Source organism: Bombina bombina, chromosome 8, assembly GCF_027579735.1.
Source record: "Bombina bombina isolate aBomBom1 chromosome 8, aBomBom1.pri, whole genome shotgun sequence".
NCBI lineage: Eukaryota > Metazoa > Chordata > Amphibia > Anura > Bombinatoridae > Bombina > Bombina bombina.
In genome coordinates, this window is record NC_069506.1 from 278,685,994 (window position 1) to 278,701,765 (window position 15,772).

Below are 15,772 nucleotides of genomic sequence, written 5' to 3' on the forward strand. Positions count from 1 at the left end.
TTCTTCAAGCAGTGGTGCCTTTCCGTTTAGGTTCCCTGTCTTGTCCCTCCCGTATCATCTGTGTCCTCTAGCTTGGGTATTGAATCCCATTAGTAATTAAGATTTATCCATGGACTCATCGTGTCTTAACAAAGAAAAGAAAATGTATGCTTACCTGATAAATTTATTTCTTTTTTGACACGATAAGTCCACGGCCCGCCCTGTTCCTTTAGACAGTTTGTGGGTTATTATAAACTTCAGACACCTCTGCACCTTGGCTTTTCCTTTCTCTTCCTAACTTCGGTCGAATGACTGGAGTGGGAGGGAAGGGAGGAGCTATTTAACAGCTTTGCTGTGGTGCTCTTTGCCTCCTCCTGCTGACCAGGAAGTGAATATCCCATTAGTAATTAAGATGATCTGTGGACTCATTGTGTCAAAAAAGAAATACATTTATCAGGTAAGCATCATTTTTTTTTTTTTTGTGATGCGGTACTTAATTACTGCTATATACTCTACGTATATAACATTTATTGTCAGTGCAGACCTTTTGTACTGTAGGACTTACTTATTATACAGTACATATATAAACATTTTTTGTGTGTTTGTGTGCAGATCTTGTGTAATGCAGCACTTAATTACTGGTATATACTGTGCATATATAAACATTTATTGTGTGTGCACAGAGCCGCAGACATTTTCGTAATGCGTTTTTTTATTACTGATATATACAGTGCATATATAAACATTTATTGTGTGCTCAGACCTTCTGTAATGCAGTGCTCAACTGCTAATATATATTGTACATATATTAACGTTTGTGTGTAAATACCTTTTTGTAATGCTTCACTTAATTATTGATATATACTGTGCATATATAAACATTTTATTGTATGTGCAGACATTTTGTAATGCAGCACTTAACTGAGTTAGTTGCTCTGATTAAAGGGACAAAATACTCATATGCTATATCACTTAAAGTGATACAACAGAACTGAAAAAAGCTGACATGAAAATATCACCTTAGCATCTATATATATATATATATATATATATATATATATATATATATATATATATATAAAAGAAAGATATATTTTACCTCACAATTTCTGTGCTGTGTGAACAGTTATACTTCATGTACTGTACAGCTGCAGGTAAAAAAAAAAAAGGTCAAAAGTCATGCTTTGCCTTTGCCGTGATCTCATTAGATTTCATAGAACTTCTTTAAACTGAATAGGAAAATAACATGACTGTGCCTGCACATGACAGATGCACTCTCCCTTGCAAGTCCTGGGACTAGAATCCTGATTGACTGCTTAAAGTCCCTTTACAATGGGATGTGGCTACTGAGGAAATTCTGAGGTAAAATATCTTCCCTTTTTTACTTTTGAGATGCTCAGGTGATATTTTCTAGTCAGCTTTTTACAGCTATGCTGCATCGCTTTCATGTGCTTCAACATTTGGGTATCATGTCCCTTTAAATTGTGCCTCTTTTGCTTTTTTGACATAACCTTTTACTTGGATAGAGGGTACCCTATATAAGAAGTCGCAATATATCTCCCCCTAATTTGTTTAAAACTCCTGTAACGATATGCAAGAACTGAATAATAGAATGAATAATGTCCCTTTAAGTGCTGGTTACAATAATGTGCTTCTCTATGTTCTACAGACTGAGATTGGGAAGCAGGATGTGGATACTAACACAGATGTGGATGCAGAACGAGTCTTGGTGGGTGCTCATACTACTGCACGTAATCTTCTTCCTTGTGTTTTATAGCTGCCGCTTCACTGCACTTTTGTGTTTTCTTGTCTTCAAAAGCTGCTGGATCCTTTTTCTTATTAATAAACTCTTATGATTGTAAAATCATAATCTTCCTTAGTCATGCTTTGCTCACCCTTCATTGGTCCTGCCTTGCTCTCCTTTCCTTGGTCCTGCTTTGCTCACCCTTGCTTGGTCCTGCTTTGCTCACCCTTGCTTGGTCCTGCTTTGCTCACCCTTGCTTGGTCCTGCTTTGCTCACCCTTGCTTGGTCCTGCTTTGCTCACCCTTGCTTGGTCCTGCTTTGCTCTACCTTCCTTGTCTTTTGTCCCCTTGTTTTATGCCCATCACTTCCCTTCTCCTGTATGTGTTCTTTATCTGCACTGTCTTCAGTTTTATGTTGTCTCTTTCAGAAGGAGCTGGTCAGTCACAGGGAGCATCTGAAGGACATTTACCAACAAGTGCTTGATAAACAGACACAGGCGGAGAAGCAGCTGCAGGTTCAGATCAAACAGATGAAACAACTGAAGGACGACGAGTTGCAGAAACATAAGGTGAGGTAACTGTGTGCATCTGCTTGTCCATCAGTCCTTAAGCCTGGTTTTCTGCTACTTTGTAGCGGTACCTCTCTCTGTCTCAGTCACCATTTTGTCTTTAGTCTGCAAGCATTCAATTGGTATAACCCCCCTGAAGTCTGTTAATAACTGGCCGTTCTTACTGCATAAGCTTGTGTAGTACAATATCTGCTTAATAACATAATTTATCTGTGACAAATGCTTTTGCTTTTAAAAAATGGTGGTGGAAGTGTCAAGAAATTTGCTCTCAAAATATTCCCATGGTTTGCAGTACACTTTAGTAGAACATTTTTACCTGTGCTGTTACACAGGGCATACATTTAACCTCCGATTGTCAGATTACCATTTAGGTGCTACAGAAGAATATTATAAAAAATGAGAAGAGTATCCCGAATATCCAAAAATAAAAAATAGGCTTTATTGGCAAATAATTAAAATAAAATCATGGAGCACACAAAAGTATGAATGGTTTTACGCGTTTCGGCGATTGCCGTACTCTTAAACCTGGATAGGCACAGGTGAATGCCCTTTAAAAAGGATTGTTCAATACAGGTCATTGGTTAGTGCTAAACACACCCCTATTAACCTGTTATACACTTGAAACAACACAATCTCTATACTAAAGGGCTTGTATGATATTATACATGTTCTGCTGAGCATAAAAATATAATGTTAACAACGTGATATCAACTTTATACGACCTTAGGTAAAAGCTACAAGAATAACAACAATAAAAAGATCCAAATAACTCTAATTACAACATATGTTTGTATATTGGCAGCATACATTGACAAAATATTTTTAAAATGAGCCAAAATATGTATCTGTACAATAATATGTTCAAACAAGTATATGTACAAGCACAAAATCTTAGAAACTCTTCTTGCTAGACAGTGCAATTGTGCATAATATTATGTCTAAGTGGCATAGCACTGGAAAAATGTGTATATATATGCTTGTAAATACACAATCAAGCCCAAAAACAATATTTATTTTTCTGTCATGAGTGTAAATAGAAGTTAAATGGTTGAATTAAATTTGCCTATATAATTTACAACAATATACAAAAATATATACAAACATACACCTCATATTGTCAAGAACTTAACTAGAGAAAAAGATAAACTGTTAAAATATGTATATGCAGGGCAGAGGTTCACCGGAATACAGATCCTCTATTTCCAATGGTTAATAGTATCAAATTCTGAGTTAAATCCATGTGGAATTTGTGTACAGAGTTTCATAATCCAGTACACCTCTTGCCTTGCCAACAATTGGTCCCTGTTGCCTCCTCTAGGAGGCAAGCGTATTGTTTCAATAGCTCGCCATTTGAAAGATCTAACGTCCTTGTTGTGTACCTCTAAAAAGGGCTTTGAAAGGGAAGAGCATGGTTTATCATTTTTGATATAACCCAGATGTTCCCGGATGCGAGTCCGGACATCTCTACTAGTCATGCCAACATATTGTTTTGAATGTTCAACGCACTCTATGAGGTACACCACATAAGACGTTGAACAATTAATACACCCCTTGGTAAAGAAAGTGTGTGTAGTCTCAATGATGTAATCACAGGCTTTGCATCTGCGGTTACCGCATTTGTAAGTTCCATTTACTTGTAGCCATGTTCCCTTGTTTCTCTTATTAATGGGTAATTGACTAGGGGCTAGAATATTACCTAATGTTAGTTTTTTTTGAAAAAAACACATTTGAAGCCTTTCTCTACAGTGGATTCAAGGTGGATGTCTCCAAGGAGAATGGGAAAGTAATTTTTAATAGTGTTGCATACAGACAAATATTCTGATGAATATTGTGTGATAAACGCCAATGGTCTGCTGCTTTCAGTACTCTTTCTTGTGCTCTGTATTTGTGATAGTTGTCTTCCATCTGAAAGTATTTTTGTGGCTAGATGATCGAGCAGTTTAGGGGAATATCCTCTTGTTGTAAGCCTTTGTTTTATTTCTTGGTTTTCCTCAATATAATCCCCATCCCTGCTACATATTCTTCAAGCCCTCAAAAATGGACTTTTCGCTATTCCTTTGAACACATGGGAGAGATGTCCACTCTTATTATGTAGGATAGTGTTCCCTGAGATGGGTTTCCTATATAGTTTAGAATGAATTTTATGTCCCACAGCATCCCCAACAAGAGTGATCTCCAGAAAATTGACATTTGTCTTATGCCACTCAAAGGTGAACTGTAAGCCGTTATGCCCATCATTCAGATATTGAACAAATGTGTCAGGATCTCCTTTGGACACCTGCCTATCTGAGTTAACCCCTCCTACATTACCTTTATATCCTGTCCACACCCTGTTCCTAGTGCTTAGTAATTTTGATTTCATTGCTCTAGGAAGTCTGTGTCTGAGCTAAGCTGCTTCACATTTGAATTATATATTGGAATCCTCAAGCTTGTCAAGTGAGTTGCATACGGAGAATCTGTTCATCTCTTGGAATACATTCATCTGTACTCTGCCTCCCTAAGCTGTCACAAACTACGGATTCTGAGAACATCATTTCTGTTAATATCAAGCTTGAAATTCCATCAAGATATAATTGAGGACTTCAACCGCAACCAAAAATACTTTGCCAGTTAATCACAAGTTGTTAAATGCAACTTACAAAAGACGCTGCCCTGCTAAAACTTTCAGCTTGCTAGCCGCCGAACAGCATTAGGAGCTTGAGCGTGTGACGTCACATGTCAGTCATTCACACTGCTTCTGAAGCACGCCCCTCGCATCGCTCCGCTGTTCACACAGTACAGCTTCTGTGTAAAAACGGACTGCTTTCTAGTTACCGTGCACTCCTGATACAGATTACAAATAGTTAGTCTTTCCAGACAACTCCACCTCAGTTTGTATTCCGATCTCAGAGAATTCTTACGTTGCATATATAACTACACTGTGGTTATAATCACTCTTCTTATTAAATTCACTACTTATTGAGGCATTTCTTCAAGTAAATCTTGCCATAAATAAGACAGTGATACAAAACTTATTTAAGGTCTACAGCTGAGTATCAGAATTCGACTCACAGGATAACAACAGGCAATAGTAAAGGAAATTAATCTTGTTAATCCTGACAATATTACTAAGCCATGGCATCTGATCCAGTAGACCTTCCTCAATTTGTGTTTAACCTTTCCCAACGTGTGGATCAAATGGGACAAGCCCTAAGGGATCTAGAAATAGAGAACCAATCTTTAAGGAGAGTGATTAGAGATTCTCTAACAGCAAGAACAGAGCCAGTCCCTGAGCCTGTTGCATCCTTACCTGAACCCTTTTCATGGAATAGGAAGCTGTATCGACAATTTAAGACAGCATGCCTTCTCCTATTCACCCTCAAACCGAGAACATATTGCACAGAAAGAGTAAAGGTACTCACTGTGATATCTTTCCTACGTGGTGAACCAAGGGTTTGGGCAGACGCTTCATTTGAAAGCAATCAACCTGTTCTGGGTTCATTCGATGAGTTTTTCACCCAGATGGATGAACTTTACCAAGATACTGATTTCCAGATGACTGCAGAGATTGCAATGAGAAGTTTGAAACAAGGTAAACGTGTAGTGGAGGACTACATATCAGAATTCAAACAATACGCAAGGGATTCTCAATGGAATCCAATCGCCTTGCGAAATCAGTTCAGATTGGGCTTAGCAGACAATATAAAAGACGAGCTAGCCCGTACCGATATACCAAAAAGTTTGGAAGCTCTAACGAAACTCGTCATTCAAATTGACCGCAGATTAAGGGAGAGGAGGTTTGAAAGGTTTCATACAGATCCAGTTCCTAAACTTCAGTCCATCCAAAACCCTTCACAAAGCAGTAAATCAATATCGGAACCAATGGAGATTGGTCTAGCTAGGGCTCCTCTAACACTTGAAGAAAGGACCCGCAGAAGGCTAAATAGGCTGTGTATGTATTGTGCCAACTCCACTCATTCAGTCAGCGATTGTCCACTGCTTCAAAATTCAAAGAAAAGTAAGTCTTATATCATATCAGCTACTAATACACCAAAAACTGCACACACTTACTGTATGCTTTCTGTGTCATTACAGTGGGATCATCGAAGAATACGCTCTGAGGCTATAATAGACACTGGAGCCTATGGAAACTTCATAAATTCTGCTGTTGTCAATACCAATAAAATTCCCTGTGTGTTAAAGCATACTCCAGTGTCAGTTCGTGTTATTGATGGTTCCTCCATCGCTAGTGGTCCTATCACCCATAAGACAATACCACTATTATTAACCACTTCATCTGGTCATTCTGAATATATTGAATTTGATGTGTTACCTTCTCCATTGTTCCCTATTGTTTTAGGTATCACTTGGTGTAAAAAGCATAAACCATTCTTAAATTGGGAGACACTTGAGGTTACTTTTACGTCTTCATACTGTATTGAAAATTGCTCCTCCACTCAACCAATTTTAGAAATAGTTACGCAGGTTCCGCAGATTCCACAGCAATATTCCGATTTTGCTGATGTCTTCAGCGACCGAGGCCGAGACTTTACCACCCCATCGAGTGCACGATTGTCCGATTGATATCAAACCTGGTTCATCAATCCCTTTTGGACGATTGTATCCCCTGTCAACGCCAGAATTAGAACATCTGAAGACGTATCTACAAGACAATCTACGAAAAGGATTCATTCGTCCATCTACCTCCTCAGCAGGAGCCGGTATGTTCTTCGTAAAGAACAAGGATGGATCACTACGTCCAATCATCGATTACCGCGAATTAAATCGGCGTACCATTAAAAATCGATACCCTCTCCCACTCATTCCCGAATTGATTGAGCGCCTACAAGACGCCACAATTTTCACTAAATTGGACCTTAGAGGAGCTTACAATTTGATACGGATTCGAGAAGGCGATGAGTGGCTAACAGCTTTCAGGACCAGGTACGGTCTTTTCGAGTACCTGGTCATGCCATTCGGGCTTTGTAATGCCCCAGGAACTTTCCAGCATTTTATAAATGACGTTTTCCGTGACCTATTTGATATCTGCATTATCATTTACCTTAATGATATCCTTATCTACTCCAACTCATATCAGGATCATGTGAAACATGTTCGAACCGTTCTGTCCAGATTAAGATCACATCACCTTTATGCAAAAATAGAAAAATGTGAGTTCCACTCTAAGTCTATCTCCTTTCTAGGATATAACATCACTCCTAATGGAATAGCAATGCAGGAGGATAAGGTTGAGGCAGTTAAAGATTGGAGTATTCCAAAAACAAAGAAAGAACTCCAGAGATTCCTTGGTTTTACGAATTATTATAGGAAATTCGTGAAAGATTTCTCCAAAATAGCCAGACCGCTAACTCAACTTACGAGTTCTACAACCAAGTTCCACTGGACTACTGAAGCACAATGTGCTTTTGAACTTCTAAAATCAATGATAACTTCAGCACCAATACTACGGTTCCCTAATTCTAAATTACAGTATATCCTCGAGGTTGATGCATCAGAGTATGCATTAGGAGCCATACTTTCTCAAAAAACATCCATCACTGAACCCTTACATCCAGTGGCGTTTTACTCCAAAGTTCTAACATCAGCGGAGATTAACTATCCTGTGGGAGAGAAAGAACTCCTGGCCATCAAGAGGGCGTTGGAACATTGGAGACATCTTTTAGAGGGCACTATTCTTCCTATAATCATTTATACAGATCATAAGAATCTAGAATTCCTCCAAACGAACAGAACTCTTTCATCAAGGCAGGTACGATGGAGTTTATTTTTCACAAGGTTCAATTTCCATATCATATACAGACCTTCATCAAAAAACGGAAAGGCAGATACTCTATCAAGGAAGGATCTTCCTCAACAAATCCATACAGAATCCATTCCTATCATTCCTAAGAGCAGGTTTATAGGTTTAACACCTTATCTAGTAACAGCATTTAAAGAAGCTTATTCTATCGACAAAAGGCTATCCGATTATGACCTGGAATCAGGAGCTGAGGGTCTGCTGTATCATGGAAAAAAACTATATGTTCCAGAGAATCTTAGACCAGACATCTTAAGTCTACATCATGACTCTCCACTTGCGGGTCATCAAGGTGTTAGGAGAACTCTTGAACAGATCTCCAGGAAGTTCTGGTGGCCATCTATGTCAAGCAGTATAAAGTCATATGTGTTATCTTGTGCAACTTGCACAACCTCAAAAACTGAAAAAAAGACTCCTTATGGCCTTCTTATGCCATTACCTATCCCATCTCTTCCATGGCAACACATTTCTATGGACTTCATAGTTGAATTACCACTCTCATCAGGCATTTCTTCAAGTAAATCTTGCCATAAATAAGACAGTGATACAAAACTTATTTAAGGTCTACAGCTGAGTATCAGAATTCGACTCACAGGATAACAACAGGCAATAGTAAAGGAAATTAATCTTGTTAATCCTGACAAAATGATGCAGCCCTCAACTCACCAGATGACCAAACAAAAATAAGATCTATAAATCATCGGTAGAATACTACCTCTGCTCTGAAAGGGTCATCCTCGTTTGTAAATGAAGGTACGTTCCAGCCAACCCATAAACAAATTTGCATATGTGGGGGCGAATTTCGCCCCCATGGCTGGACCCTATTTCTGAAGGTAGAATACCCCTTCAAAGCAGAAGTAGTTGTGTTCTAACAAAAAACGAGTAACTCGCAAAATATATTTTATATGATCTTTGGTAAGGTCTGCACTCAATGTAAGAAAATATTTGACAGCTGCCAATCCCATGTCGTGTGGAATGCTGGAATATAAAGAATCCACATCAATGGTAAGCCAGCTATAATTGTCCTGCCAGTCCATCTCTTCCAGCATACCAAGGACATGGGATGTGTCTCTAATGTAGCTTGGTAGAGAAAGAACAAAAGGTTGAAGAACCCCATCTAACCAGTAACTTAAGCGCTCCAGCAAGGAGCCTATTCCTGACACAATGGGGCGTCCCTTAATATTGGTAAGGCTTTTGTGGACTTTGGGCAGATGATGGAAGACAGGGATGATAGGATGGCTGACATAAAGGGAGTTAGCGTTCTGTTGATCAAATATGCCTAAAAATACCCCGTCATCCAACAACTGTCCAAGTTCATGTAAAAAAAAACATGGTAGGATTGTTCTTAAGTGTTGAGTAAATTTGTTGGTCATTCAATTGGTGTAACGCCTCTCCAACATAATCCTCACTATCTAATATCACAGCACTGCCTCCTTTGTCAGATTGACGAATGACTATAGTCATTGTTTCGAAGTGAAGAAATAGCTTCTTTTTCTGACACAGAGAGATTGTGTTTGGTAGAAGTAGTTGTCTGATTCAATTTATGCAAATCTTCCACTACCCTTTTGTGGAAGACTTCTAGAGATTTACCTCTATGATGTATTGGGTAAAAATTTGAAGTCATTCTTCTCTTTGGAAGTTTCATATTTGAAGATTCAACTTCAAAAGGGGATTCTGCCTCCAATGTTTCAAGAGATACAATGCTACAGGCTTCTTGAAATGTCAGGGACTGTATATCAGATCTGTTGGTGGTTATTGAAGCAGGTGTAGGATGATATTGCTCATCTGTTCTAGCAATCATATCAAAATGCTTATTTAAAGTGATATTTCCAATGAAACGATTAAGGTCTATAATCGTTTGAAAAAGATTGAATTTTCTATTGTATGTTTTGATTCTGCTTTTACAAGTCATCATCACTGAACTCAGGGCCGGCGCTTGTGTAAGGCAGTATCGGCAGCCACCTTAGGGTGCCCCCAGCGGTGCCGACTGCCGAGGTGCATTATCTGACCGCCCTGAAACGCGACCTGCAATGTGACAAACATCAGACAGTGAGGGACAGCAGGGACTTATTCATTTTATTAACGGCTAGTGGCTGCCTGCAACAGTGCTAGTGTGCAACTTACTTCCTCTTCTCCTACAGACCTGACCTATGATGATGGCTAAATCAATGGGCCTGGCTTAATTGGCTGGCTTAGAGATGATGATTGATGACCATTGATCATGCGCCGGCCCGGCTATTACTATAGCCTATGGGAATGTGGGCGCACTTATGGTAATGACACTGCAGTGGAGGCGGAGCTCACTTGTGCAGCCGGCGCTGCCTGACCTGCCAAGCCTATTCTGGCTAAGAGGGAAATGATCATGCGGGATGCCTGGCTCCACGTGACTGAGACTCCTCTGCAGCACGCACCACTCGCTAAATTAGCCACGTGAGGAGACAGCCAGACTGCAGACAGACGAGTACGTACTGAAGACAGAGTGAGGTAGGAATACTGGCACAGTGTGGAGTCTGAGGGCAGCCAGGCAGGGCAGAAATATGCACGGTCGTCGGTGCAGGCAGCACAGTGCTCGTGGGTGCACAGTGCACTGGGTAGTATATACATTGAAAACAGTCAGTTGTGTTGTGAGTGAGTAGGTGGAGGTGACAAATGTGAGTCTGGAGTGGTGTGGACTGAGTCTGTGACAGCCAGGGGCGGGCCAGCCATCCCAGGCATGGCCAACGGCGGCACTGCAGTGTGATTGTGGCACTCACTGTAAGACTGAGTGACTGGTGGGACCGTGGGTGGGTGACCGTGAGTCAGACTTACTGTCTGGGGTGGGTGAGATTGGTGAATGAATATTGTGATTTGATGTCACTCACTTTTAACCTCTCTGAGTCTGAAGTTCGACAGACTGCAGTCTGCAGACGTTATGCAATCATTAATTTATAATAATTTGTTGTGGGATTTAATTTATTTTATACATGCTGTCATGCTGAAATTATTGTATGTTTTTTTTAAATGTATGATCACAACAATGTGACTGGCTGGTGTGGTGGTGGGGATGGTGATTGCATTGGTGAAGAATGTCACTTTTAACCTCTCTGAGTCTGAGGTTATACAGACTGCAGTTATATGCAAACATTCATTTATAATAATTTATTGTGGGATTTGATTTCTTTTATACATGGTGCTGCCTGTCATGCTGAAATTACTGTATGTTTTTTAAAATTTATGATTCACAACAATGTGAGTAACTGGTGGGAACGGTGGTGGTCATTGATGAAGAATGATGTCACTTTAACCTCTCTGAGTCTGAACGAAATTAGACATACTGTAGTTATATAAAGTTAAAAGTAAAGCTTTTCATACATTACAAAAGTAAATATCAAGAAAAGTCCTCTAATATTTTAGAACTTTACTCTGCCTACTCTAGAAAGTGGTGGCATTTGATTTATTGATTTCCATTGCTGAACACTAATATAACTGTGGGAGTTGATTCTTTCAGTCACTGACATTATTATAAGAAATGAGGAGGGCAGGGAGTTTGGTTGTATTGTCAGGGTTTTTTATGGTGTTGTGGTGGGGATTAGGGGCAGGGGGGGCGTCAAAATGCACCTTCGCCTGTGTAGACCAAAATCCTTGCACCGGCCCTGACTGAACTGACCATAATATACTGTATAAATCCAGGAAGACTTCAGGGAATGGGAGTATAGCTAGACTGACACTGATCACTTCCACAAACAATAAACAATGAACCATTATTAGCTCTACTGTAATGTTGCTCTAACAGGTCTCACCAGCACTGATAAAAATGAAGGCTGACACAAAGTTTATTATGCACGTATTACGATCATATTAATCCGTAATTAGCTTATAATGCAAGACTATTATTAAACTGTGTTACTTAGCTTTGGAACATTGCAGTTGTAACAGGTATATTCTCTCTCAGATGTTGTCTCTCCCTTCAAACACTCCTCAATCACACCATCACTCTAATGCCCCCCTTGTAACAGTTATAACAATTAAACTAGTTTGTAGCAGGCGTGTCTACCTGTTATGTCAATCCTATTTCTTAGCAATGTTTTGGGTAGCGGAATAGAGTTTCTCAAAATAAAATGAAACTAGCAAGATTCTCTCACAGACACAAAGTTTCTTACAGCAGTAGCCTGAAATGGAATACAACCCCCCCCCCCCTGCTCCTTCGAGATGAGCGCTGTGTGACAAGGCAGCAGAGCAAACAAGTGTAACTTGACTTCTTAAAGACATTTTCATTAAAAGTATATATGTTATGGGTAAAGTCAGATATTAGGTAATCCTAGGATTACCCAGGTAAAATGGACATTACCCAAGCGGCTATGGGTAAAGCCAGATGTATGATCATAAATCCTCTCAGAGTGCGGAGTCACTGCATCAAACATATATAGCATGCGCTGTATTTCCCCCATCTTCACTATTTTTTTTTTTTGCCTCCTCCTGAGGGTTTCAAGGGGGACGAAGCCCCCCCCTTGTAAACCTTATTCCCCAAGGTTTACTTGGGGTTTTATGCCAGAGGATAGGCGGGCGCCCCCTTCAACCCCCCCCCCCCCCCCGCCCCCAGGCTGAGGCAAAATAAATAACCTCTTAATCCTAGAAATATATCCTAGGATTACCTGTATATCTGACTTTACCCGTAACATATATATACTAAATATATGTATGCATATTGAAAACTATGTATCTATACTCTGTATGTATGTTCTCTACTAAACAATGTTGTGATGTAAACTGTTAATACAATGACTATTGGTTATTTATGTATGGAATCATGAACATTTTTCCATCTCTTACACCTACCCAGGACCAGACTAAATAAAAAGGGTTGTTTTGATACTGATTTTGTTGAACAAAAGTGTCGGTTTTATAAGATTCCTAGAGAACAGCTATTAAAATATTGTTGGTCAAAAAAGGAAGAAAGACTAAGCAGAAACACATGAAATTTGTATCAGAATATAATAAATTTAGTTAAATGATCCAGGGGTTTTTACATAAACTCTGTAATGTTTTGCAAAGGATTAAAACAGAAGTTGAAGCTTTCAGTTGTTTCCAACGCCTGCTTACAGGAGAGTTGAATATCTGAGGGATTCCCTGGGTAGGGCTTATATTGGTTGTAAATTAAGGGTCTCTCCAAAGTTTTATCACGAAAAAGAAAAACGGTTGTTGCCCCTGTTTGGGTTGTTCCCATTGTAATAATCTGACAAGAGGTCCATACTTTTTCCATCCACGGACTGGTAAAAAATACAAGATTTAAAGGCAAATTATACCTGTTATAGGAACATCCCAGACACAAAGATATACATAAATACTTGTTGTTATATTTTTTTTCCTTAAATGGCAAATAACAGGTTCAAGTAAATCACAGATACTAGTACAGCAGGCGGTGAGACATCTATAGATGGTAAAGTGATGTCCGATAGAAAGCTCTTCTGCATAGGCTTTTATACCTTATTATCACATATACACTAATTACTACAGTGAATATAATTTGATTGTGTAAACTAAAGTAGGTGTGTTTAACAAAACATACCTAGTTTGTGACATGCGACATTAAAGCAGTTAAGATGTAGTCCTAGCTAAATCAGAGCCTGGTGCGTAAGTGAAGCTGTGATTCTAGAAATTACTGGAAGGTGACTATAAATATATTGTGTACACCGGTGTTCAAAAGTTTGGGATCACAGGGAAGTTCCGGGCGGCGGCCATGACCGGTCGCACCACTGCAAGCTGCTCTAGCCTTCCAGCGCTATTTACCAAATAACTACCTCTATATAAAGCATAGCATTGGGATTGACATATCCATGACCTGCTAACAAATATTTATCTACAGAGACCTTTTCTGCCAGGATCGCTGCTGGCTTCAGAGCCCGGAACTAATTTGGCCCATACCATCAGCCAAGAGTAATACCCCCCGGCAGGATACCTTCCAGCTCCTGTCGTTAGTGAGCACTGTAAGTGCATGTTCAACATTGTTTTCAGTGTGCTGACCTGCCGACTCACATAGCATATTAATATGGACAGGACAAGTGCTAAAACTATCCTACAGGCGCTGGGCAAAATCCTTTCAGATCACCATGCGGCCTTAGAGGAAGGGCTGACTGCAGCCTTTAAAACATGCCAACAAACCAACCTGGCCAGGCCTGGTCCAGTGATGTATTTGGGCGGTAGCGTTTTGGGGCCCCAGCAATATGCGCCTACCACAATCGAGCTAGAAACCGCAATTACTACAGCTGGGCCTACTACTGCCGAGGTGATCACTGCCGATGCGAAAAACTCACGGCTCACAATTGGTAGTGCAGCTGATGCAGGACATAATAAAAATGACACCATGGGAACCCAATCGGCCTTCCTGCTTACCGGACGACAAGCCACTGTGGGAACCTTTTGATGAGCTCCTGTTTGGAGATCGTGGAGGTGCATGGATACACGCAGGGAGTTCTCTAGTTACTTTGCAACTTTTGAGGATCCCTTGTCGCGCAGTGGTGTGGATGTGCAGCTGCGACGCTGGCCAAGAGCAGGCTTGTTTCCTTTTTGCCATCATTTATTTAAGGCTCGGATTTTGGGTAAACCAGCAACTATCTGGTAAAACTGACTATATCAGTGTGACCCGCAATGGAGTTGGCTAAACTTATTCTTTGTAGTGTGTAAACAGACTCACACTAATTGTCCTATCTACATTTACAGTTTGGTTTGCAAGTTTCTTTTGTTATACCTTTTAATGTGACATTGCTTGAATTTTATAGAGGTCCTTCTCCCTATTGTTTACTTATTCCTGAATGCATATAAGTTTTTTTCTTCATTATAGTATCCCAAATAGTATGGGTGTAACCTGCCATACAGCATTTATGTACCAGTATTGAGGTCTTCCCACAAAGGCTTTGGCTGTGCATCCCTACTTTAACCTATAATTGCACTCGCCTTTTACAGATTTATATGAATATAGCTTGATGAGCGTGTCCCTTAGCATTTAAAGAGTTAAATCTTTTCCTGACAGCTAGCAAATGGCAACTTTGCATGAAAGAGCATAAGTGTGTACTGTGATGTATATTGATTATTTTAGCCCAAGTGGTTCTCACATCGTGTGTTTCCTTTATATACTGGTCTCACTATTATTATAAAGATGTAACGCGGTGTTGCGCGGCCTGCGGCCGAGGCTGTGCACTACACCTATAGTTACATATCCAGTTCAATACCCTGTTGAGCGCTTGGGATAGTATGTAGTCTAATACCTTAGTAATTTAATAATCTTAGTAGTTTTGCTCTTGTCTCAACAGTTTCCCAGATTCTGTAATTAGGCACAGTTTATAATTCCTTAAGGTCGCACTAAAAATCCTTTGTTTCTCTTGCTCACGCTAAGTTGCCCAATAGAATGTCCTGATATTAACTCATATACCTCTTCCTGAGGTGGTCAGCACAACATTTCTTTTTATATTATAGCATACAATATTTTACCTAGCTTGTTCCTAACTATAGTTCTAAAAAATAAAAAAGAGGTTCTCCATTAGGGGTCCATGAGTGGCCCTCTTGCATCACTGTTTAAATGCTTTATATTATGTTACAGCATCTTTGTGGTCCAAAAGTGGCCGCTTATATCTTATAGTGGGTGTACTGTTTGAACAGCGTTTATTGCTTGTATTTAATGGGTAATTTGTCATTTAACTGTATTATGTAC

General features: G+C 39.7%; 1 protein-coding gene across 1 annotated transcript in view; it reads left to right on the forward strand.

Annotated features, from left to right (window-relative positions):
* Positions 1 to 15,772, forward strand: part of RNF214 (ring finger protein 214) — a 141,872-nt gene that overhangs the window by 40,564 nt on the left and 85,536 nt on the right. The window contains exons 4-5 of the mRNA XM_053691399.1: positions 1,649 to 1,708; positions 2,151 to 2,291. Coding sequence (XP_053547374.1) covers positions 1,649 to 1,708; positions 2,151 to 2,291 — 201 coding nt within the window. The remainder of the gene's footprint in view (positions 1 to 1,648; positions 1,709 to 2,150; positions 2,292 to 15,772) is intronic.